Consider the following 25,344-nt stretch of genomic DNA (forward strand, 5'->3'; position numbering starts at 1 on the left):
GTGTATCAAACATACAGTATTCAGGGGATGTAAGACCCGCATACAAGAAGGGCCAACTTTCTGTAATCACAGATCCTGCAGGGCTGACTGGGGGACTTGAGTATGCACAGATTTTGGTTTACGTGGGAGTGCCTGGAACCAATCCCCTGAGAATATTGAGGGACAACTATATTATTAACTTTGGTCATCATGATGTAACAATAGATCTCTTACACTTATTTCTGTCTAACTGAAAAATCTGTGTCCTTCCACCAACATCTCCCCAAGCTCAGATGACTTAAGGATTGATTTTAAAAAGCAGAATGGAAATGCAAAGTAACACAAACACTCATAACTTCAAAAAGAAGCTACTAGCCATAGGACAGAGGGACCATAAAGAGAAGTGGTGTTTCTAGAACCTAAGAGCTTGAGGGGAGGGCTCCCATGTGGGTTGGTGCACAGACCTCCATGGGCAAGAGGCTTGTCATAGCTAGTTTTCAGACCTCTAGACTGAAAGGGACACTATAGCCAGTACTTGGACCTCTGAAAAGGGGACATGACCTGGTGAGTGTATACAGATGATACAAGGGCAAAGCGCATCAGATGAAGAGTGAGGAATAACTGGTACCCCCAATGTCAATGGATGTAACCTGGCTGTTGGCTGCTGTTGGTACCACTGAGGGGCACAGCAAAGCTGGTTCAGGGGACTGCTGAAAGGAGCTGAAGGCTGGAGCTAGAGCTTTCCACTGGAGGCGTGCTGAAAGCAGCAAGGAAATCCCTTCTCCCTTCCTCCTGCCTTCCACACTCTCTCCCCTTGTGCCTTCCATTGGCAGAATCCAATGGAAGGTCAGCTAGTAAGAGTCTGAGAAGTGTAATTTACAGAAATCTCTGCCCTAGAATTGCAGAAGGATGGGCTTCAAAGTGAAGGCAATAGGTAAATAACCAGCACAGTCCACTCCTTTGGCTGTCAGTATTCATGCACACATTTCTACTCATATTTAAATGCCAATCCAATAATAATATGGCCTGCTTCCACCTAAAACATGCCATTATTTTCCATACAAATGAGGATCCTATCATCCTCTCCCCAGAAGGTCCTAATAGTTACCATATCCATTTCTGGGTGATGTTATTTCCTTTTCTAGATTAATTACAGTCTCACCAAAATATCCTGTACTCTATGTACTAAATTGTAAAGTCAACCACTAACAAGCACCCTAATATAAAAATAGAAGCCAAGAGAGAGAACAAATTATGTAATGTATGCAAACAGATAAGTGGCAAGTATTTTAGTTATCTATTGCTGCATAAATACATCATACCAGAACTTGGTGGTTTTAAAGAACACCCATTTTCTCTCTCTCGATTTGGTAGGTTGGCTGAGATCATCTGGGCAGTTCTTCTGCTGGTCTCCCTGGGGGCCCCTCATGTCACTGCAGTCAGATGGCAGCTGAGGCTGGAGTCATCTCTTTGAATGACCAGGATACTCCAACAACCGAGCCTCTCTGCCTTTCCATGCAGTGTTTCCACAGTGTCTCTCCAGCAAGGTGGTACACTCATTTCATGGTGGCTCAGGGATCCCAAAAGCAAGTGTTCCAGGAGAGAGAAAGTGGAAGCTGACAGTCCTCCTAAGAGCTTGGTCTAGAACTGGCACAGTTTCACTTCTGCTGCATTTCAGTGCTTGACACGAGTGACAGACCAGCCAGCCCATACAAATGTGGGAGGGAGCTACAAACAAGTATGAATGGCAGGAGGTGGTTCACTGGGGCCATCTTTGGAGTCTAGTTACCAGCAGAAGCTGGGAAGAAAATACAGAGCATTCCTACAGTCCTCATGTCCATCTGTAACTCCTGAGGCTGGAATTGATAGTTATAATGTCATTATTCTACCATCTATTCCACGTTCCCCCTGCTCTCAGGCAGTACCAGGGAAAGGTTTTTTTTACCTGGACAGTAATCTTTATTCCTGAAAGATCTGAACCAGTGGTGGTGCCTTTATTGGGCTGCTATAGTTTTCCATTAACTTTTATCTTTGAACATGAACAAAAAGGCACCCCCCAAAATCCCAGGGAATTCTCGGAATCTTCCCTTTGCCTACTGTACAGCAGCAACCCATTCTCCCTAAATAACTGAGATCAATTATTCCAGCCAATACAAGAAACCCCTGTACTCTTTCCCTATTGATTCAGTGCACCCAAGAACCCCAGGTCTCCAGCTACTCTTCTGTATTACACCACATTCACCTACCTAACCAGGCTATTAGGTGCAAGTGAAGGAAGTACAACTGTAAAACATGGCAACTCTAGGTAAATAGTAGTTATTCTTTTCTGCTAAAAGCACTCCCTTTCCCAAAAAACAACTATTTCAAACCTTCTCCACTACTCACACTTTCCACCTCATCTTCTGCCCTCATTCTCAGCAAATCATCTGACCTGTTTACCTTTTTCAACTTCCTGTCTCAACCTCCTCCCCCAGTTTAGAAATTAACCTGCAACCCCACCCATCTTTATGCCTTTTTCTCCTGTCACAATGGAAAGGGTCTTGGTGAGGTAGCTATGGACTCCTACAGCAAGTGTGCTCCCCAGCTCCCCCAGTCATGCCCTTATGTCACTGGATTATGACTATTCACTGCTCCACATCCTCATAGACTGTAGGCGCTGCGACAACCCCCGACACATTCTAGGCAAGTGGGGACTATTTACGAAATAAGCACATCATTCATACATATATATATATATATATATATATATATATATATATGTATCTATGTCATGTCAATGTTCATTACTAAATGGCCACATAGTTCCTTAGCTACTCAAGGCAAAAATAATAATAATAATAATATTAAAGTGTCATTTAATTCATTTGTAGTTTAAAGCCAGTAGAATATATATTTTTAATTGTCATTTTAGTAAGAAGATATCTATACTGAAACCATTCAATTTTTTAAAATTTCATATTTTAAAGTTACTGAAAGAGATTTCCCAATACATCTTCTAGGCAAGGCATCAGACCCAAAATGTTTTCATTTAAAAAATACTCATACTGAGTCCCTCAAAAGCTTATTTAATTCATTCTCAAATATCATTTTGTTAAAGATTGCTATAACAGACTTAAAAGAAAGGTTATAGACTATATAATTCACCCTTTACATTATTATACTTTCTATACATTCTTTGTCTGAAGATAAAAGGTCTAGCTGTGATTTGGAAATTTCTGTCAACTCAGATACAGTATTCTATCCGTATATTATTTTCATTGCCAAATTTTGTCTTTCCAGTTTAAAGGATTACTAGTGAAGTGAGGTGGTAAAAAAAAAAAGAGAGAGAGAGAGAGATTAACATGTCAGAAGTAGAAGGAAGGCAATCTGAAGCAACTGACCCTAAGGGCCGTGATATACAGAACAAGTCAATCACTTTCAGCATCCCTGGGTAGGAAGCTACTTTGTGTGTTGGAGTCACACACACACATCCCCTGCTGGCTGAGGTGGAGTGAATTAAATCACAAAAACTAAAAATAATGTTAGTCAAACAAATAGATCCAATCCTGATAACCCTGAGAACTTTCAGATGGAGAAGCATTTCCAAAGAGTACAATTGTTTCACAAAGACCTAACAATGAATTTTCCTTGCCTGTAAATTTTATTTGAAAAATGACAAGGATAAAGATAATTCATTACATTTCCTATCCTTTACACTCATATGTCATAAAATCAAATTTCAGGCTAGGTGCAGTGGCTCTCGCATGTAATCCCATTACTTTGGGAGACCAAGTAGGGAGGATCACTTGAGGCCAGGAGCTCCAGACCAGCCTGGGCAACATAGTGAGACCCCCATCTCCACACACAAAAAAAAAAACATTTTAAAAATTAGTCTCCTGTGGTGGCATGTGCTATGGTCCTAGTTACTCTGGAGACTGAGGGGGTAGGATCGCTTGACCCCAGGAGTTCCAGGTTAGAGTGAGCTATGATTGCACCACTGCACTCAAGCCTGTGCTAAGGACCTAGACCCTGCCTCTTAAAAAAGTTAATTAATTAATTAATTGGAAATTTAAAAAGAAATTCAAACCCAATAGAACCTGCAGGCTATCACCACATATCCTGGTCATTCAACCTGGAGTTGCGACAACTTCCCCGGGCGTCACCACCGTCTACATACACACACACATCTTCATCAGATGCCTCTGATTATATCTGCCAAGCTCAGTTATTCCTTCCAGGAAGAATCAAGCCACGAGGAAGGTCCAACATGAGGAAAAGGAGAAGCATGGAAAGTACTGGAAGGCTGGGGACATGAAATGAGCGGGGCTGATGAAGAATTTAATGGGATCCTGGATACACAAGAGCAGCAAAAAGGGCATAAGACTAGGACGGACTTCTACCAAAAACTGAAAGAAAAATAAAATCCTACCAGACATTGAGAAAAAAAGATGGGTGAAGGTGTCAAAGATAAAAGCCAATGTCACTTAATTCACAATTCTGTCTCCAGCAGGATCTTCTTGGTCAGGCTTGGTAGGTGTTAACTACCCTCGGGTTGGGAGAGGTGCCAGGACTGAGAAATACACGACTACAAAATCACCACTGTGCCTACTCCTCCAATACGCTTTTCCTCTGCCACCAGGAAACACGCACTTAGAGGGTGGCACAAAATGAATATCTACTGGTCGGTTAATAAAAAGTTGTAAAATAGGCAGAGAACGGCAAAAGCACCGTCATACCTCTCTTCTCAGAGATGGTCACTCTCGCTCCCACCTTCTTCTGCTCAGTTCTAGCCTTGCACACCCAAAGAATAACCTTCCTTCCTCCCGTTCCTTCCTCCGCCATCACAGGCGCTCATGGCCATGTGCCGGTAGGTGCAGAAACGTGGTTCGCACTCATTTCTTTTGGGGTGACCTCAGGTAATCGAGGTGGGGCGAGGCCCTTGGGAAAGGGCAGCTAAAGGCCTTTGCCACGTCCGCACCCGCCAGGGGAGGAAGAGCAGAGCTGACTCTGGGTGCTAAACCGGGGCTGCGCTTGCAGAAGCCTGCAGACCCCACCGTCGACCTGGCCGCTCTATGCTCCATTCCCGCAAGGTGAGTCGGGGAGGAGGACAGGTCGGACGCTCCTGCCCCCCAGCAGTCTCCGCTGGACCAGAGCTCTTCCCCCTCCCAGTCCACAGAGAGAACGCCCCAGCCTGGGGACATCTCCGACCCGGCAGCCCGGGAAGGAGAACCTGAAGTCTCGGCCTCCGCCGCCAGAGGGCTCCTGGGCGCGGGGCGGGGCCGGCTGTGAAGGGGGCGGGGCCAGGTGGCTGGTGGCGGAAGGGCCCATTTCGCCGTCTGACTGGGCGCCTCTCTCTTCCTCTTCACTTCCGGTGCTGCTTCCCATTGTTGCGGGGCCGGGAGCTCCTGGGCCCGCTTTCCCGAGACCTCGAAGAGCGGCTCGCGGCTCCCCGCCCGCCACCCAGGTGCCCCCGCCCCTCAGGCATGCATTACCTAGTGCCATGGTCACGGTCGCCGTCACAGGCACCCTCTACCCCACCCTCGGCCCGCCCGCGGTCCCTCTCTCTCCCTCACCCGCACCTGCCAGCAGCGCTCCGGGGCCGCAGGTGCGGAAGACCGCGGAATTCCACGCCCCACGGAGCCCGCAGCTCTGGGGAGGAGAAGCGGAGGTGCCGTCCAGTGCAGTGGCACTCCCAGGCTGATGTTCCAGGTGCGTTGGGGTCCCCAAGGCGCCGCTCGGCGGGGTAAGGATGGCCCGGAGGCTGGGCCTCAGATCCCGAGACCTTCAGTCCCAACCTCCGAGCCTCCTCAGCGCCTCCTCAGCTTTACCCCCAAGTCCGGGGGAGGCGTGGGTTTCTCACCCACGCAGTCGGCAGCCAGGAATCCCCTTTGGGGTCCCGTTCCTACTGCACCCCTCGGTCTCCACCTCTCTGCAAAGGGATTCTTGTCCAGAATCCCCCAAGCCTTCAAGGACAGCTCTTGATTGTGTTGGTTGATGAGTCTCTTTAATTTTCAGAAGGACCACGGGGGTAAAAATAAGCTGAGTGTTTCTTGAATAGTTATGGTTAAATTTGAGGCAAGAAGTGGATTTGAGTGGGTATCTGCGAAGTAGCAGGCTTGTGTGGACCAAGTAGTATTTAGACTCTACTTGGAAACACTTTCCACTCTGTGGATGTGTTTCTGTTGAAATTTACTTCCACAGAACTTAAGTCGCTATTAATTACTGATTTGACATCAGAGAGTCCACATACGGGCTTCAGTGAGTTAAGGAAGCCCCTGATTTCTTTGCCTCGTTGAGTTGAACAGTTAAACAGTACAGATCGTGTTTCTTGCCTGCCTTGTCTCCCAAACAAAATGTGCCCTCCTTTTCTTTTCCAGATTGTGCCTTTTTAGCCAAGGAACATGGAGGTAATCCATGGCAGGCCCTACTATTGCAGAGAACTTGAAGGATCTGACATATTGTCAAACAGCTTTTACTCTAATGAATTGCACACTCCACTACAAACAACTATTCGCCCATCTGCCTCAGAGGACAGGTAAAACGAACTAGAAAAAGCAAACAAGAAGAAAGCGTTTGAATATACTTAGTGTATTTTTGTACATGATGAAAAACATTTATCGTTCTGGGGCTCTTCTGTTTGTCACATAGGGAAGGCAAAACCTAACAATGAACTAAACCTTAAAGTGTCTACATCTGTTAGGAACTCAGTGAGAAGCAAGTGGCTGTGTACTAGTAAAATGCAGATAGCAATTTCATCCACTGCCCTGTAGAATTCTATACCTCATTTGGAAGATAATCTGTCTTAATCAAAGATTTTTTATTTTATAAAGGTTACTGTAGTGGTTTCCTAACATACCCTACTACCATTTGCCCAAAAATACTCGCAGAACCTGTTGGTCATAGTAGTTGAAATTTCTGCTTTACCAAATTCCCTGTAACACATTAATTAAACGTTATGATGAAAATTGCATCTAACATCTAGTGATCTCTATGTGTCAGCACTGTACCAAATGCTCTGTATGTGGTAATTCTTTGAACCTTCATGACAACCTTATAAGTACTATTATCATCCCCATTTTACATGTGAAATAAAAAGTACAGACAAGTAATTTGACAAAATCTTAGTTCCAACTTTTTTTTTTTATTGTATTTACTTGAATCGATTTTGAGAGAAAAAAAATCTCAAAACACTTGGACAGTAAAAGAAATACACTGTGTATCTGTTTTCTTGTTTTATGTTTTTTAAGTTCACTTGGTCATGTCTCTTATTTATGAAGTCTATCTTTAGGAAATGAGACAGGAAGTCACCCAGCTTCCAAAATGGGACAGCACTACCACACAAGCAGTCCATTCTATTTTTGAATGCTCTTGATTGTCAGATAATTTTCTTTCTATGAGAACATTCTTCTTCCTTATAATTTGTATCTGCTGATTCTGATTCTTCCCTTTGAAACTATACAAAATAATAATTCATCAACCCTATGCTAGCAGCTCTTCAAAGAGGTTGAAGATTCTTTAGGCCTCTCGAAGAGTTGTCTTTGCCAAACTAAACCTTGATTCTCACAGACTTTGCAAACTCTTCTTTCTTCTTGTATCTAGACTTTCACCATCTTGATCTTCCATGGATCTTTTTCAGTTTATAAATATGCTCTTTATATTTAAAAAGAAGGTGTTTTTTTTCCCCTTAATTATAAAATTAATACATGTTCCTTATAATTTAAGGGATTATAAATACAAAACCGGCTGGATGAGGTGGCTCACGCCTGTAATCCTAACACTCTGGGACGCTGAGACGGGAGGATTGCTTGAGATCAGGAGTTCGAAACCAGCCTGAGCAAGAGCGAGACTCCGTCTCTACTATAAATAAAAAGAAATTAATTGGCCAACTAATATATATAGAAAAAATTAGCCGGGCGTGGTGGCGCATGCCTGTAGTCCCAGCTACTCGAGAGGCTGAGGCAGCAGGATTGCTTGAGCCCAGGAGTTTGAGGTTGCTGTGAGCTAGGCTTACACCATGGCGCTCACTCTAGCCTGGGCAACAAAGTGAGACTCTGTCTTAAAAAAATAAATAAATAAATACAAATCCATAAAGAAAACAGGGCTGGGTATAGTGGCTCACACCTGTAATTCCAGGACTTTGGGAGGCCAAGGCAGAAGGATTGCTTGAAGCTAGCTCAAGACCAGCCTGGACAACATAGTGAGACCCTGTCTCGATAAAAACAAAAAATTTTTAAGTATCTAGTTTTGCAACAGAAAAATTATGAGATTAAAGCACAGGAAAGAAAACCTCTGTATTTCCTTTATCCAGAAATAATAACCAATGTGTTAATATCTCAATATGTGCCCTCTCTAAGTTTTTAAATGTAAAGATCATAATTCAGTTTTTTTTATGTGTAAACTGCTATTTTCACTTAATTAAAAGGAATATTTTTATGTTTGGGGTTAAAGGGCTCATGTTACTTATACTTCTGAGTCAGTCTTTGCTGCCCCTGCTGCTCCACTGGTAACCTGATTCACAAGAGTGGCTGTCAGCCCTAAATTCCTCTTCAACTCCAAGGGCCATCACATTAGGCAGATGAGTCAAATGAAACCCTTAGCAGAGCTTGTGTGTTCCAGGGATAGGCAGTTTCAGTTTTCTCTGGCTCAAAAGCAGCAATGTGAAGTTTTATATTTGGCCAAAAGTAATCTGAGTAAGAACTTAAGGCTGCCATATCTGATTGAGTTCATTGTGGCCTCAAAAAGCACTTATCAAAGGGTTTTCACTGAATTTTTGATCTCCTTCTACCTAAGTGGTCCTATGCTTGGTTACTATTGGCTCCTAAACCCTTTAACTGGTATGAAATTTAAGAAAAGCACCTTTGAGAAAATGTAGCTTTTCATCAGCTGGTTATGAAGTTAAACACAACATAAGGTCAGCTACCTATAAAGTACAAGACGGTATTATTTGAAGCTATAGCTAGGTACAAGCACATTCCTGGCTCCTAATACCTAAAACTTGCTTTCCCTTTTATTTCATGTGAATTTTTCCCTTTCACAATTCCCAGATTGAGAGAGCCAGGATAATCATGTGTTCTCAGAACCCTTCCTCTTAATTTCCTCGTAAAAAGCATCCAGACAGCTTACAGAAGATTCTCTTTGCTCTCGGTGTAACTCATTGAACTGCTCTGGAAAGAGTCACCAAGATAACAATGGTACCTCTGCTCTATCATTGCTGAGGCTTACTTTTTCAGGTGAGGGTCAGGGTTTCTGGCTCCCAACTTAAACTACAAGGCCTCTCAAAAGCAAAATAAAACAATACAAACCAAAAAGTTCCTAGTTTTTAGGGATTACCCTTTATAATGGTAAGATTGGGCATGAGACCTAGCATGTGTTAGCTCTCAGCAGCTTAGTTTTCTAAACATGGATGTACTTAAAGGGACACTCTTTTTAAATATCTTCATTTATTTTGCACTAACTTGGCGATTTTAACTAATACAAAATTATTTTCTCACATCAGCCTACCTTTTTTTCATTTCATAATAGGCAATGCAATCTAGCTCCATCGTTACCCAGGATTGGTCTATAGACAGGACTGGTCTTATATCAAAATCACCTGAAGAGCTTTCTAATAACACAGATTCCCAGGATCCAGATGTAGATATTCTGACTTATTAGGTCTGAGGTGGGGCAAAAGAATCTGCTTTTTTTAGAAGTTTTTCAGTTTACTACTGGGCTAGCAAGAAGCACTGAAAACAGTAAGAAAACCACAATTATGGTTCTGGCTTACCTATTGACCAAGAGCAAGTTAATCGCTGTACTTTACTTAGTTCAAGTACATATTTTAGAGCAATTATAGTAGCCACTATTTTAGATAATCTCACTTGATTTCTTTTAAAATTACAAAGTAAACAGGGAGGCCCGGACGCAGTGGCTCGCGCCTGTAATCCTAGCACTCTGGGCGGCCCAGGTGGACGGATCGTTTAAGCTCAGGAGTTTGAGACCAGCCTGAGCAAGAGTGAGACCCTGTCTCTACTAAAAATAGAAATTAGCTGGACAACTAAAAATATATAGAAAAAATTAGCCAGGCATGGTGGCGCATGCCTGTAGTCCCAGCTACTCAGGAGGCTGAGGGAGAAGGATTGCTTGAGCCCAGGAGTTTGAGGTTGCTGTGAGCTAGGCTGATGGCACTCACTCTAGCCTGGGCAACAAAGTGAGAATCTGTCTCAAAAAAAAAAAAAAAAAATTGCAAACAAACTAAACAGGGAGTATTCTTTTGTATTTCTTCCATTGAAAATTTAACAATGCTGAGGACAGCTATTCAAAATCATCACAGATTCCCATCCTCTTTCCATTCAGCTGACTTCTCAGCTCTAGCAAGTTCGAAAGCTCATTAGGCAAACAAACATATCAATTAAGCAGGTACCTTGAGAATTGCTTAGGATTTCATTATAGTCTCCTCTTTTATTTCTGGATTCACTTCTTTGCTTTCTGATTCTTGAATATTTTTTTAAATATTCTCTGCCAACTAAGACATGAGGGTTATATTTGTTCCAAATTTTCCTTTAATCATGCCTCTTAGTAATTACTGGCTAAATTCCGCTTCCTGAATTTTTGATTTGATGCCCAAAATTCTATAGAGTGGACTTAAAAATGGGATATTGGTTCATCCATAGGGGATGTGTCTTTCTCAAAAACAAGTATACAATTTTGTAGCTATAGATTATAGTACCAATAATTTGATGATTATTCTCTTTGTTATGGAGATGTGTTTTATTTAAGCTCTAAAATTATTACATCCTAAAAATTTCAATCTTTGTTTTAATTTGGTTCCTTCTGTACAATGCTGTGAGTATTAAAGCTAAGGGGGGTAGGGCATGAGACTCTAAAATAAAAGAGAAATTTGACTTATTTATGCATTGCCTTTTATTTTAAGTGGTTTTCTGAAACTTGCTGGTTTTAGGTGGATGCCAGCCCAGATGATTGATTAACATTTCTACTGGCTTATCATCCAGGGACATGTAATATACAGGGGTCAGATGGTGAAAAATTGACTCATTTAGGATTTGAATATAACTTTTACAAACTTAGATATTAAAGCTTAGGTTGTCATTAATCAAGTGTGTTTAACCCTTTGCACTCACTTTTTTCTGGATTCCTTTATTCTACTCGGGATTTAATTTTTTAAATACCCCAGATTTTACAAAACGCAGGAGTAGAATAAAAAACTGGAGTTTCTTTTCATACAAACTTTTTTTTTTTTTTTTTTGAGACAGAGTCTCACTTTGTTACCCAGGCTAGAGTGAGTGCCGTGGCGTCAGCCTAGCTCACAGCAACCTCAAACTCCTGGGCTCAAGCAATTCTGCTGCCTCAGCCTCCCGAGTAACTGGGACTACAGGCATGCGCCACCATGCCCGGCTCATTTTTTCTATATATATTAGTTAGCCAATTAATTTCTTTCTATTTATAGTAGAGACGGGGGTCTCGCTCTTGCTCAGGCTGGTTTTGAACTCCTGACCTTGAGCAGTCCACCTGCCTCGGCCTCCCAGAGTGCTAGGATTACAGGCGTGAGCCACCGCGCCCGGCCATACAAACTTATTTATTTGGATTTTTTTATATTTCAAATTATTGCTGCTACCAATGCTAACTGTGTCAACTTGACATCCGAGTACAGAAGGTTAAATATTTTTCACTTGTCATGTCCCCCAACCATGTCTGTTGATCGTAGTAGGAGCTGGTGAGGGGCCATAAAGGACCTAGCTGAATGCCAGTGTCCCTTCTGCAGCACCCAGATCAGTGGTCACCAAGATTCTCCTTGACTAGCTGGTGCAGGGTTAGCAAACTTTTTCTGTAAAGAGCCAAATAATAAATATTTTAGGTTTTACATTGTCTATCACAACTATTCAACTCTGCCATTGTAGGGTGAAAGCAGCAGTAGACTACAGACAACACATAAATGAGTGGTCATTGCTGCATTCCAATAACATTTTATTTACAAAAACAGATGGTGAGTTGGATTTGGCCCATGGGTCATACTTTACCAACCCTCAATCTAGTGACTTCACAAAATAATACATTCCAGTACATTCCATTTATTAGACAGTCCTGGGTGTTACTTCTTCAGTTATATTAAGCTAAGCACCATACTGGCACAAGGGAAAGGAGTAGCTCCACAGTTCATGCCTCTCTCCTGAGCTCTCTGCCATTTCTGACTGCTCCCCATTGGTCTCATAGCCCAAAGGGGCTTAGAAGGCCCCACAGGATATTGTCCTTGTATCTTCAGTCACCATGGCTCTTCTCTACTGTGCCCCAAATTCCTGAATTCTATATCAGCTCTACTAAAATAATCCAAAATTCAACTCTATTTTCTCAGCCTTTAAGATCCAGGAAAGTTCCACTCAAATCTTAACTCCATGCCTTGTGGAATTACCCAGAATTTATCCAAATTCCAGGTTGAGGATAGGGGTGGCACTTGAAAGTCTCATGGTCACTTATGACTGTGGGTTCCTGGTTTGACTACGCTGTTTCTGTTCAACAACACACCAATCCAGACACAAAACTCAGTTCATCAATTTCCTTCCAAGACCTCCTCCACACAGCATTTGTGAGCTTGGTAAACGTCACTGAACTGCTGGGGGCCAGGAGGGAGAGTCAATCATGCCATCCTACATAGAACTTAAAATCCCTTCTTAACCATAACTTTAGTATTCTTTAAAGTTCTTTAACCCAGCTGTCACCAGGGGTCTTTCAGGGGGTTTTCAGCCAGTGCAGTTCCCAGCATCCTAACCACCCTGCTGCCTCCACTCTTCTCCCTCTTCCTTTATTCCTCTTTCCTCTCCTCTTCCTCTCTCAAGAACAAAAAACAAGTCCCTCCCACTGCAGAACAGTGTAATCAGTCAGAGGTTGCTTGGGCTCCTCCCAATGTTCATGCTTTTGGAGTCTCTATGCATACACCAATGCTTAGCAAAATACTTTTATCAAGCAAAAGTAGTTTCTTCCCTAAAGAGATTCTAAAGCCAACATTGTCAGAAATCTTCAATTTTCTAATCTCTAGGCCTTTCTCTGTATTATCCCTCCTCTACCCCAGTATTCCCTCTCTTCCAATTCATCCTTTGGAACCCATGTTCTGATTCTGTCAAGAATCCTTCCTCCTGAAAAGATTCCTATTTGTCTTACAAAATGCCTAAGGGCATAATATCAATCCAGGGCCACATACTACCAATCCAAGAGCAAGCTTTGGGTGGATGCAAACTTGGGCCACTCTAGAGCTGGTTTACTTCTTTTTTTTTTTTTTTTTTTGAGACAGAGTCTCGCTTGTTGCCCAGGCTATAGTGAGTGCCGTGGCATCAGCCTAGCTCACAGCAACCTCAAACTCCTGGGCTCAAGTAATCCTTCTGCCTCAGCCTCCCAAGTAGCTGGGACTACAGGCATGTGCCACCATGCCCGGCTAATTTTTATATATATTAGTTGGCCAATTGATTTCTTTCTATTTATAGTAGAGACGGGGTCTCGCTCTTGCTCAGGCTGGTTTCGAACTCCTGACCTCAAGCAATCCGCCCGCCTCGGCCTCCCAGAGTGCTAGGATTACAAGCATGAGCCACCGCGCCCGGCCTGGTTTACTTCTGAATCACCTTTAACGTGAGAAATGAAACCTTTTAGGGTCTCAGCTTATTGTGGAGATGGTCTCCTTTTGACTCCTCACCTGGCTGATTTCTGTATCCCTCACCTTGCAAGGCCCTTAAAACAAATACGTAAATTTGCCAGAATTGGCACTGCCTGAGGGAGGGCAATAGTGGCTTCTGTGTTTACCTTACTGGATTCCTATTTATCCTCTTTGTAGCACTCATACCCCTTTCTGTCTTGTCAACAAGACAGATTTTTTTTTTTAAGCTTTTGTTTTTTCCTCCCAGCATTTTTAGTTGTTTTCAGTGGCAACTTTGGTTCAAATAACCCCGCTTGCCAATGCTGGAAACTAGAAATCATTAAATCCTTCCTAATCAGGAAGCAGATCTTTTGCCAGATATATTCTTAAGTGTTTGTTGAGGCTCTCTCCCCTGCCAGAGAATTTCATTCCTGCACACTAGAAAGCAGTCCAGGAAACAGATCCATCTCTTTGGCCTTATTCATTCATTCAGTAGATATGCATTGAGCACTTCTTGTGTGTCAGGCACTGGGGTGAAGCATGGTTACAACAATGAACAAGATAGAGTCCCTGCCCTTCACTCCTTTGTTAAGAAAGAGCAGAGAAAATCATCTGAGCTACCAGATTAAAGATCAGATCGAGCCCTACCAGCCAATTTAGGTTAATTCCCATGTCTTCAGTCCACTGAATAATACTGTAGTAAGGGTTGAGATATGGAGACCTGATGACCGTAGATGGTAACTGTTGAATAGGACAGTGCTTCTAAAACTTTAGCATGCATAAGAATCATGTGGAGGGCTTGTTGAAACATTACACTCGTCCTCAAGATTCTGACTCCTAGGTCCTGGAATGAAGCCTGAGAATTTGCATGTCTAGTAAGCTCTTATGCTATGAGTCTACAGACCACACTTTGAGAACCATTATCATAGGAGCTCTAGATAGAACTTAGGAGCAAGTAGGTCCTTTATGATATTAGTATTATTCCTTTACAATCTCTTTATTTTTCTTTTCTTTTTTTTTGGAGACAGAGTCTCAGTCTGTTGACCGGGCTAGAATGCCATGGCATCAGCCTAGCTCACAGCAACCTCAAACTCCAGGGCTCAAGCAATCCTCCTGCCTCAGCCTCCCAGGTAGCTGGGACTGCAGGCATGTGCCACCATGCCCGGCTAATTTATATATATATATATAAATATATATATTTATATATATATAAATATATATATATATAAATATATATATATTTATATATATATATTTATATATATATATATTTATATATATATTTATATATATATAAATATATATATATATATTTTAGTTGTCCAGTTAATTTTGTTCTATTTTTTTAGTAGAGATGGGGTCTAGCTCTTGCTCAGGCTGGTCTCAAACTCCTGAGCTCAAACAATCCATATCAAAACCACAATGAGGTACTAGTGCACACTCACTAGAATGGCCATAATAAAAAAATTTTTTTGGTGTGTGTGTGTGTGTGTTTTGAAACAGGGTCTTACTTTATTGCCCAGGCTGGAGTGCAGTGGTATGTTCGTAGCTCACTACAGCCTCAAACACCTGGGCTCGAACTTCCCTCCTGCCTCAGTCTCCCAAGTAGCTGGGACTACAATCCTACACCATCATACCAAGCTGATTTTTTAATTTTTTGTAGAGACAGGGTCTCACTATGTTGCCCAGATTGGTCTCAAATTCCTGGCCTCAAGCAGTCCTCTTCTCTTGGCCTCCCAAAGTTCTGGAGTTACGGGTGTAAGCCACCATACCCAGCCAATAAAGAATTTTTTTTCTTTAAACAGAAAATAATAAGTATTGAGGATATGAAGAAATTGGAACCCTCATACAGTACTGGTGAGAATGTAAAATGGATCTGCTGCTGTAAAAAATAGTTAGGCCATCCCTCGATAAATTAAACAGAATTATCACATGACTCAGTGGTTCCACTCCTAAGTATATGCCCAAGAGAATAAAAAACAGGTATTTGAACAAAAAAATTCTTAGAAGCATTATTCACAAGAGCCAAAAGGTAGAAATAACCCAAATATCCATCAACTGCTGAATGGATATAGAAAATGTAATATATCCATATGGAATATCATGTGGCCATTAAAAGAAATGAAGTATTGACACATGCTACAACAGGATGAACCCTGAAAACATAATGCTAAGTGAAAGAAGTGCATCACAAAAGACCGCATATTGTATGATTCTATTTATAGGAAATGTCCAGAATAGGCAAATCTATAGACAGAAAGTAGATTAGTGCTTGCTTAGGGATAAGGGTTAGGGTAGAGGGCATAAGGGTTGTGGCTTAAGGATATAGGAGTTTTTTTGAGATGATGAGAATGTTCTAAAATTGACCATGTTGATGGTTGCACATACCAGTGAATAAATTTAAAAGCCATTGAATTGTACACTTTAAATGATTTAATTGTGTGGCATTTGAATTATATCTCAATAAAGCTGTTTAAAAAAATAAACACACTGCAACTGTTGGGAAAAAAGATAATCTCTAGGTCAGGCGTCCTCAAACTACAGCCTTCGGGCCACATGCAGGTGTTTTTGCCCATTTGTTTTTTTACTTCAAAATAAGATATGTGCAGTGTGCATAGGAATTTGTTGATAGTTTTTTTAAAACTATAGTCCGGCCCTCCAATGGTCTGAGGGACAGTGAACTGGCCCGCTGTTTAAAAAGTTTGAGGACCCCTGCTCTAGTCCTCAGGAATTTAACTTCATTCCTTCCGCAGTCCCTTGATGCTTAAATAACCAGTATCAGCTGGGCGTGGCAGCTCACGCCCAGAGCACTCTGGGAGGCTGAGGCAGACGGATTACTCGAGGTCAGGAGTTCGAAACCAGCCTGAGCGAGACCCCGACTCTACCAAAAAATAGAAAGAAATTAATTGACCAACTAAAAATATATATACAAAAAATAAGCCGGGCATGGTGGTGCATGCCTATAGTCCCAGCTACTTGGGAGGCTGAGGCAGAAGGATTGCTTGAGCCCAGGAGTTTGAGGTTGCTGTGAGCTAGGCTGACGCCATGGCACTCACTCTAGCCTGGGCAACAAAGTGAGACTCTGTCTCAAAAAAAAAAAAAAAAAAAACAGTATCTATTAATATATTAATATCATAATGTACCTGACACTGAGAATTCTGTGTTCTGAAAATGTGATCTAAAAAGACTTACGGAGTAACCGGAATTTTATGCAGTTAAGCATATGTTATGTTGCTGAAGCTGTTCAAAAAGGGTTCCTCTTCTTTCACAGGTATCGGGAATTAAGGGACTCAATGCAACGATGTCGGCTTCCGTGGGGTGCTGAAAGGGAATATGGTGGGATAATGCCAATTTCACTCCCCGAAGAGCACAGGTCAAAATATGAACATCCTCTCGCGATGGGCAAAGGACATCAGCATTATGGATTTGGGGGAGACACCTGTCCAAGGTAAATAAACTTTCTGCCATTCACATAAAGGTCTGTATTATACATTTTTCTTTATTTCTGTTGTGAGTCCTTTGTTAACTTAAATCTACCTCCAAACTTCTTATCTCAAACTAAATGGGTATATTCTTGAGACAGAGAAAGAGAGATTAAATTTAAAATGCTTTTACTTGAACAAAGAGCTGACCTAATTTGTACAGATGGTTTTGGTTTGGGGAAACTATGGATTTGTAATTTGTTCATCAATATTATAGTCATCAGAATCTTCTGGGCATTGTTCTCAAGTATTAAAATACTTCAATAATAATTTATAAATCTTGTAGTCACTCAGCAACTCTATTCAAAACAGGTTAAAATTAAAGACAAAGCAAAAAAAATCTGAGCAGCAAATGTCACATTAAGAGTATTTTCTAGGCCGGGCGCGGTGGCTCACGCCTGTAATCCTAGCTCTCTGGGAGGCCGAGGCGGGCGGATTGCTCAAGGTCAGGAGTTCGAAACCAGCCTGAGCAAGAGCGAGACCCCCGTCTCTACTATAAATAGAAAGAAACTAATTGGCCAACTAATATATATAGAAAAAATTAGCCGGGCATGGTGGCTCATGCCTGTAGTCCCAGCTACTTGGGAGGCTGAGACAGAAGGATCACTTGAGCCCAGGAGTTTGAGGTTGCTGTGAGCTAGGCTGACGCCACGGCACTCACTCTAGCCTAGGCAACAAAGCGAGACTCTGTCTCCAAAAAAAAAAAAAAAAAAAGAGTATTTTCTAAAGATTATGAAATTTACTCAGAGCAGAATCTATCAAACCTTGTCACAGAGCCTATTTACTCCTGGTTTATCTAACAATCCTAATTATCTAGTTTACTAGCAATCTGGTTAACTCATGTTTTGTTCTAAAGCACATAAAAGAAATAAATTAGGAAAGACAAGCTGCAGCTAGAGAGAGAAACATTAACAGGGACGTGTGCAGCCAATGACCTTCTGTAAGCCTCAGTAAAGATGTGATAAAAAGCAGACAAAAGGCCAGGCACAGTGGCTTTGTAATCCTAGCACTCTGGGAGGCCGAGGCGGGAAGATTATTTGAGCTCAGGAGTTCAATACCAGCCTGAGCAAGAGCAAGACCCCATCTCTACTAAAAATAAAAATAAATTAACTGGACAACTAAAAAATATATAGAAAAGGTTAGCCAGGCATGGTGGCACATTCCTGTAGTCCCAGCTATTCCAGAGGCAAGGTGTGTCAACAAAATCCTGAGAATTCTTCACTTTGAAAAGAAGACTAAAAGAATGAGTAGGTCATCCTATTTGGAAAGAAAAACTCTATAAACTTTCTTTATAAATTTATACACACACACACATATTATATATATGAAGAAACCAGGTCTAAGAGAAAACATAGCCCAGAAAATAATAAAAGCAGATTCCCTATAAAAGGACTAAATGGGTATATGAATCTAATAAAAGACAAGATAAGGGATAGGCAATAGAATGTTGTGAAAGGGGAGATTACAAGGTTAAGAAAAAAATGAGGAACACACCACTGTCACAAAACCACACTTACAAATATAGTAAAAAAGAAAACGCAAGAAATAGAAGTGACTAAATGTTGACTTAATAGTATACAGACAACAAATCACAGAGAAGGCAAAGGAGAAAGATAACAGCATTAAAGCAATAAAAAGAATAAAATGATGGCTAGGAGGCATAATTATTCATAATAAGGAAAACTGATGCCCCAAATGTAGAGCATCTAATAAGTGGAACAGAAAAACAGTTTTCGGAGATACACAAGATAATTCCCATAAAATTAAGGATGAACCGACTCTGAATATAAAAGGAAGATCCCCTAAAATGGGAAACACTGGTGAACTATTGGCATTTAGATATAACCTGGTCACATAATTGAATTCATAAAGACTAATTTAGACATCTAAGCAGGAAAAGCAAGTCAGCAACAAGGAGGAAAAACGAGACTAGCTTCAAGCCTCTACAGCAGTTTCCAATGTGAGAAGACAAATCTTCTAAGTTTTGAGGAAAAGAAAATGTAACCCAAAGACATGTTTGCAACAAAATGGCTAATCAAGCCTAAAGGCTACAAGCATGAGAAAATTTGGAGTATGTGGCACCCAATGAGCCCTTCTTTAAAAAAGAAAAATAAAAAACCTGAAAATAAATTTAACATTCCAAAAAATGAATCAAAATAAAAGAACTCTAGAACAGAGAAGCTGTAACAAAAGGGCTGGTGGTGGGCATTGAATCCAAGAGTGGGAAAGCTATTGTACAAAAATGTAATAAATGTCACAGACCCTGGCAAAATGCAGATTGTATAAAAAACCAAACTGGAGAGATTAGGGAGGGAAAGCAAAAGCAAGTGTATAGGGCTGTCAAAAAAACATTAACGAGGTTTATATAATATTTTGGGAAAAGGAGAGCTTTATTTCTCATGAAGGGTAGCAGCCTGTTGGGCGGCCATCCCAATAGGCTGGGAAGCAGAACTCCGGCCAAAAGCCAAGCACATGTGCTTCAAAGACGGACAAAAGGAAGAAGATTTTATACTGAGCAGGGCGGTCAAATATATATATATATATATATAAATATTTAACAGGCTATAGGAAGGGTCATGAATATTTATGAAAAGGAAATTATGTTCATGTGTAATTATGCTTTGTCTCTCCCATCCCATCATGGCTGGAAACTCAGTTTTAAAATGTTTTGGGGGTCCCCTTGGCCAAGAGGAATCCATTTAGTTAGCAGAGGGTTTAGGATTTTATTTTCAGTTTATCATTTTATCTTTCAGACTTGAGAGTCAAATTATCTACAAAATAATAATGACCCTGACATGCTAAATGTTTTCAAAATATTTTAAAATTTTATACAGATATGAAGGGCCTGTGTAGTGAAAAGATACATATCTACAGTTCAGGAATTCCTTCAGTTTTACTTTTTCATCTGTTAGGTGCTAATAAAATTTTAAATTTTTAATCTTCCTTTAAATACACCACGAACTTTGATCCTACTCTTGCAACTTTAATTCTGACTATAGCTGTCCACCTCTCCATTCTTACTTCCTTATGTCTATTTTTAGACAGAGATATATAGAGTCATATTCTACCTGGTGGTATTTGTGTGTACTTTTCTGTAATTACTCTAACTTTTATGAGGATGTATCATTTCCATAAAAATAATAAAATAATCTCTTTTTAAAACAACAGCATTTATCAAGTACTACACGCCACACATTATGCTAAGTGCCTTATGGCCATCTCACTTAAATTACTTTTGCTATTTTTTTTAAAGTTCATTTTTCCAGTAAAACCACTTTTGTTATTTTTAAACTTAAATTTTAATTACACAAGTTATTCATTTTTATGTGTTAGGATTTTGGGGTTGCAAATGACAGAATCCACTCTGGCTAGTATTGAAGAACAGGATTTATTAGAGGATATTAGATTATCTCACAAAATGTAGGGAGGCCAGAGAAATAGGCTAATTGCTCAGTTTCCAGGAAGAGTAGTCAGACCCCACTCCCAGGACTGGCCTCATCCAGGGAAAGTGTCTCTGGTATAACTGGACACCTCTGCTGCCACCTTATCAGCAGTGTGGAAGCCCCCACATGAAGCCTGTTGTCTCAGGCTACTCATGTTCAAATCAAAATCTGGTGCAGATGTGGATGATTGGCAGAATTTCGGGCACATTTGCACCCTGGCTGCTAGGAAGGTGGGAAGGGAATTTCTGGGTGTGGTTGGTGTTCCAAATGTGGGAAACTAGCAAAATCTAGAGAGGGTATTGTAAAGATGTTAGATAGGCATGAGTGCTGGTTGACTTCACTCTAAACAACAATAGCAACGACAATAACATGTTTTCTATTCAACATGTGGTCCATGGACCAGCAGCATCAGCATCACTTAGGAAATGGTGAATGCGAAATCTTGGCCTCTGTCCCAGATTTACTGATACAGAATCTGCATTTTAAGAGGAGCCCTCGGATAGTTCCAACATGCAGCAAAGTTTGAGAACTGCTGCTTCAATGTAAGAAAATGCAACAATTGTCCATGCAAATGAAAATGCACTCACCTCCCCAGAAGGGAAGATCCAAAGTCTCATTAGTTCCTGCATCCAGCTCCAAGTGTTCACTCCTCTCAAGTTCAGTTGTAATCTTGTCCTGATAGTCTAAACCTATGCACTTTAATAAAGTTAACCATCACCAACATACTCCATATTAAATAATAAGGAAAAAGGAGAGAAAAAAAGAAAAGTTCATATATAAAAGTATCCAAGACACAGCAAGGAAGTAAATATGGGAAGTGACGATGGTCCTCATTTCTGCAGCTGGTCATAAGGCCACCATTGGTTTCATAATTTCCTTCCTGCACTACCTGTTCCACGTTTCCATACCCTCAGCCAATACCTAAGATGGTAGAAGGCCATTACTTGGTAAAACAATCCAAAATTTTCTTTGTGAAAGATCTAAGCTCTTGGTGGTTCTGCCCATGTAAGGTTGCTGCAGTACTCCATTATCTTTATGCCACTGGAGGCAACACTAGGTGTCCAAAGGTTCTTCCAGTTCAAGAAATCATCCTTCCCCCCAACATTGTATTGCAGGAGTCCTCTGGCCCTTGCTCTTCAGGATCAGTCTCATCCCAGCCTACTAAGCAAAATCCTTTCCTGCCTATTTTATCCAGAGTCATAAGGAGCCCCAAATTACCACATCATCATCAGTTCAGCTTCCAATGTAGTGGGACCATGGTTGTGTCCCTCGATGGAAGCATTTTTCCCTTGACCTCTAGACCAGCAAAGCTCAAAGTGGCTGAGGAAGACGTAAATTCTCTCAAGTGTAATAGTAAATATAACAGTGAGAGGCACCACTCCCACTTCCACCCTTTGGTTTCTAGCTGGCTGTGGGAGAATGTAGTCATTAGTCACTGCTTCAGAGCATATGCCACACGCCTTAGGACAACACTCAGCCATAACTAAACCTTCGGCGGGCCATGCTAATGTTTCGTAAATATGGCAAAATATAATATTCTGTAAATACGTCAAATCCTTCGAATTAAACCAACCATTGCCCAGTTTCTTTCGTGGTGAATCAAGCCCTTAGTCAAAAATAATATAGTTTAAGATGGCAGGGGACAAGACATTCAGAAAGTCCACTGATGGTGTTACTGGCAGGAGCATGGTGAGAAGAGAAGGGAAATCCATATTTTGAAGGACTGTCTTGTCTTGTGAGGATAAATTCTCCCTTTCATGATGGAACAGGTCCAGTGTAATCAGCCTACCACCAGGTGGCTGACTAGTACACATGGGGATAGGTCACCCTATTAAGTGCTTAGGGTTGGTCACTTCTGCTGGCAAACTCAAATGTGCCAATAGCCAGGTAAGTTTGGGTGCAGAGAAGTCCATGTTGCTGAGTCCATACATAACTTCTGCCCTGCCCCCATGATAACTTTGTTACGAAGCCATTAAGCAAGCACAGAGGCGACTGAAAAAATCCTGACCGACATCCACAGTGTTGGTCATTTTATCTACCTGATTATTAAGAACATCCTCAGTTGTAGGGCACAAATAACCTTCACACTCCAGGGCCACTCAGAGGCTGGGAAAGCCAAGTTTTTTGGAATCCATGTTGGGCAGGTGAGATTCACAGCATACTCACTATAAAAATATAACTGGGTATTCAAAAGATATTGGCCAGCCACAAGTGACAATTGAGCACAATATATAAGAGAACGTTACAATTAAGGTGCATCTTCTCTTGACCACCACCCCCAACCCTATGTCCCTTCCCAGAGGGAGCAACTGTTATCACTTTGGCATGTCCCCTTCCCCACCTTTTGTTATGCATTTACACAATTATACATGTATCCATTGAAAATATAAGGTTGTGTTTTGTTTATGTGTGGAATAATTTGATACAAGTATTAGGCACCTTGGGCTTTTTTCTCTCTACAACCTAGAAAGAGTCCCATGCCAGTAAATAGAGAGCTGCATCATTTCTTTTTAATTTCTCAGAGTGTTCCACGCTATGGATGCACCATAGATTACTTAGCCATTCATGTATTCTTTTCTCTTTTGCTTTTTATATTAGCAATACTGTAAGGAATATCCTTGTACAAGGCTCTTGGAGCTCATGCACAAATGTTTCTCTAGGGCAAATCCTGAGTCACAATATATAAATATTTCTAATTTTAGTAGATGTAGCCCAAATAACTTATATTCTCATGGTGGGTCTGAAAGTATTAATATCTGTTTCCTCACACTTTCAGACATCTGTATTTTATTATCAAACTATATTTTTGCCCGTCTAATGAGTTTAAAGGGTATTATGGTTATGAGAATGCAGTTCTCTGGTTACTATTTAGACTGAATACTTTTCCTTATGTTTATGGTTTTTGTATAGCCATTTATATTCCTTTTCTGTATTTATTAATTGCCCATTTTATTGCTTGTATTTTACTTATAGATTATTGTTGGTTCTTTATGTTCTGGATATCAATCCTTTGTGCATTATCTTTGCAAATATTTCTTCCAATTTTTGTTTTATTTGAACTTTTGGGGTGTTCTGACAAAAGTTTTAATTTGAGGTTATCAAATTTCCTTTCAGCTTTTGAGTTTTAAAAGAAAAATCTTATTTAAAAAGTCCTTCCTACCACCCAAGAAAAAATATATTCCTATATATTTTTTTTAATATTTATATAGGGTTTTCCTCTAATTCTTTAGATTTTTAATACCTCTGAAATTATCTTTATGAATAGTATAAGATATAAATGTAATATTTCACAAATGGATAGTGAATTTTTCCTGTATTGAAAAATACATCCTCTTCTACTGATTTAAAATTATTTCTGTATATACTGAATTTTTATATATACTTTTCATAAACTGAATTTCTATATATAGTTGTATTAATCTATTTGTCTTTTACTATCTTTCCATTATACTGTGTTAATTTAAAAAGATGTTCAATTTAACCTTTTCCTTCTTTTCAGAAAGCTTCCTATTGAACAATTCTATTATTTGACACAAAACAAAAAAAGTGACATCTATGGAAATGATTCTTTGTAAGTCTGCATTTCTTTTCCTTATATAAGATCAGATAACATTTTTAAGGGGAAATGCATTATATGAGAAATAACAAAGCCCCCAAATGGGGACTTTTAGAGAAATAATTTCTTCCTTTTTTTAATAGTGATCATTAAACTAAAAACCAACACCAAACAAAAAACAAAGCAAATAAACCATAAATCAACACTGATCTCACTTTTTTCTACTTAGTTTGTAGCATTTAAACAAGTCAAGAAAAAAATGGGGATAATGAATAGTCATGTTCAAAGGGATTGCTGCAGGTCATTCTTGGTCTGTTTCCCTGCCTTTGACCTACTTACTCAATTTAATAAGAACATGTTACAGTTCACCAAAGATTCATAGAAAATGCCACAGTGGCCCTCAGCAAATTTTCAATCAGAATTTTATTCAAAGACTGGGTTTGTTGTGATGATCTACAAATAACTCTTTTTTTTTTTATTTCGGCATATTATGGGGGTACAGATTTTAAGGTTTCAATAAATGCCCATTTCTCCCCCTCCCCCCAAAAGTCTGAGTCTCCATCATGACCATCCCCCAGATGGTGCACATCTCACTCATTATGTATGTATATACCCGCCCCCCTCCCTACAAATAACTCTTAATAAGATTACTTCCTAAATCTCCTTTTGGATAAGGAATACTTATTTATTTATCCTTTACTTAAAGGTATTATTTTCCAGTATATTAAATTTTTGCTTCATTTAAATCATTTGTCATGTATAGTACAAAAGCATACATTTTAATTTTCAGATAAAAAGAAAACGCAGCATTGAAGTAACTGTGAAAATACCACTTTATTAAGAATTGTTAGTTTATAGGTAAGAAGTTAATACAGAGTGTAGCCACTAGAGGGAGTCAAAAACACAAAATTTGTGGTCGCCTGAGCTTTCTCCTTTGGAATCAGTGAATTTTGCAAAGTAGATGTGAAGGACGGCAGGACAATAAGACTAGTCTGAGTCAAGGAAGTGGTGTCTCTGAGCATTTGTTACTTTCACTTTATCCTTTCAAATTTGGGTTTTTTTAAAGATTCTCTTTTATTTCATTTTTTTCAATTTTAATCAAGTCAATTTTATGCATATGCTTATTAATATTGTAGCAAAATTTGTCACATGAGAACAATTTTAGATACCGATTTAAAGTTTTATATATAGTAGCCAATCTAGTAACTCTAGATTCCTTGGATTCATATATTCATCACCTCCCCACCCCATCTCTCCAACTCAACAATATACAGTCTAAATAAAGAT

General features: G+C 40.2%; 1 protein-coding gene across 4 annotated transcripts in view; it reads left to right on the top strand.

Annotated features, from left to right (window-relative positions):
• Window positions 1-5,305: 5,305 nt before the first annotated feature.
• SPMIP4 (sperm microtubule inner protein 4) overlaps window positions 5,306-25,344 on the top strand; it is a 43,176-nt gene continuing 23,137 nt past the window's right edge. For 2 of the 4 annotated variants that reach the window (XM_012773337.3, XM_012773338.3), the window contains exons 1-4: window positions 5,306-5,667; window positions 6,336-6,493; window positions 16,848-17,024; window positions 24,001-24,072. In XM_012773337.3, coding sequence (XP_012628791.2) covers window positions 6,360-6,493; window positions 16,848-17,024; window positions 24,001-24,072 — 383 coding nt within the window. In that variant the 5' untranslated portion in view covers window positions 5,306-5,667; window positions 6,336-6,359. The remainder of the gene's footprint in view (window positions 5,668-6,335; window positions 6,494-16,847; window positions 17,025-24,000; window positions 24,073-25,344) is intronic. The other 2 variants (XM_012773335.3, XM_012773336.3) reach the window with 1 other exon arrangement.

The sequence above is a fragment of the Microcebus murinus genome, chromosome 9, assembly GCF_040939455.1.
Source record: "Microcebus murinus isolate Inina chromosome 9, M.murinus_Inina_mat1.0, whole genome shotgun sequence".
NCBI lineage: Eukaryota > Metazoa > Chordata > Mammalia > Primates > Cheirogaleidae > Microcebus > Microcebus murinus.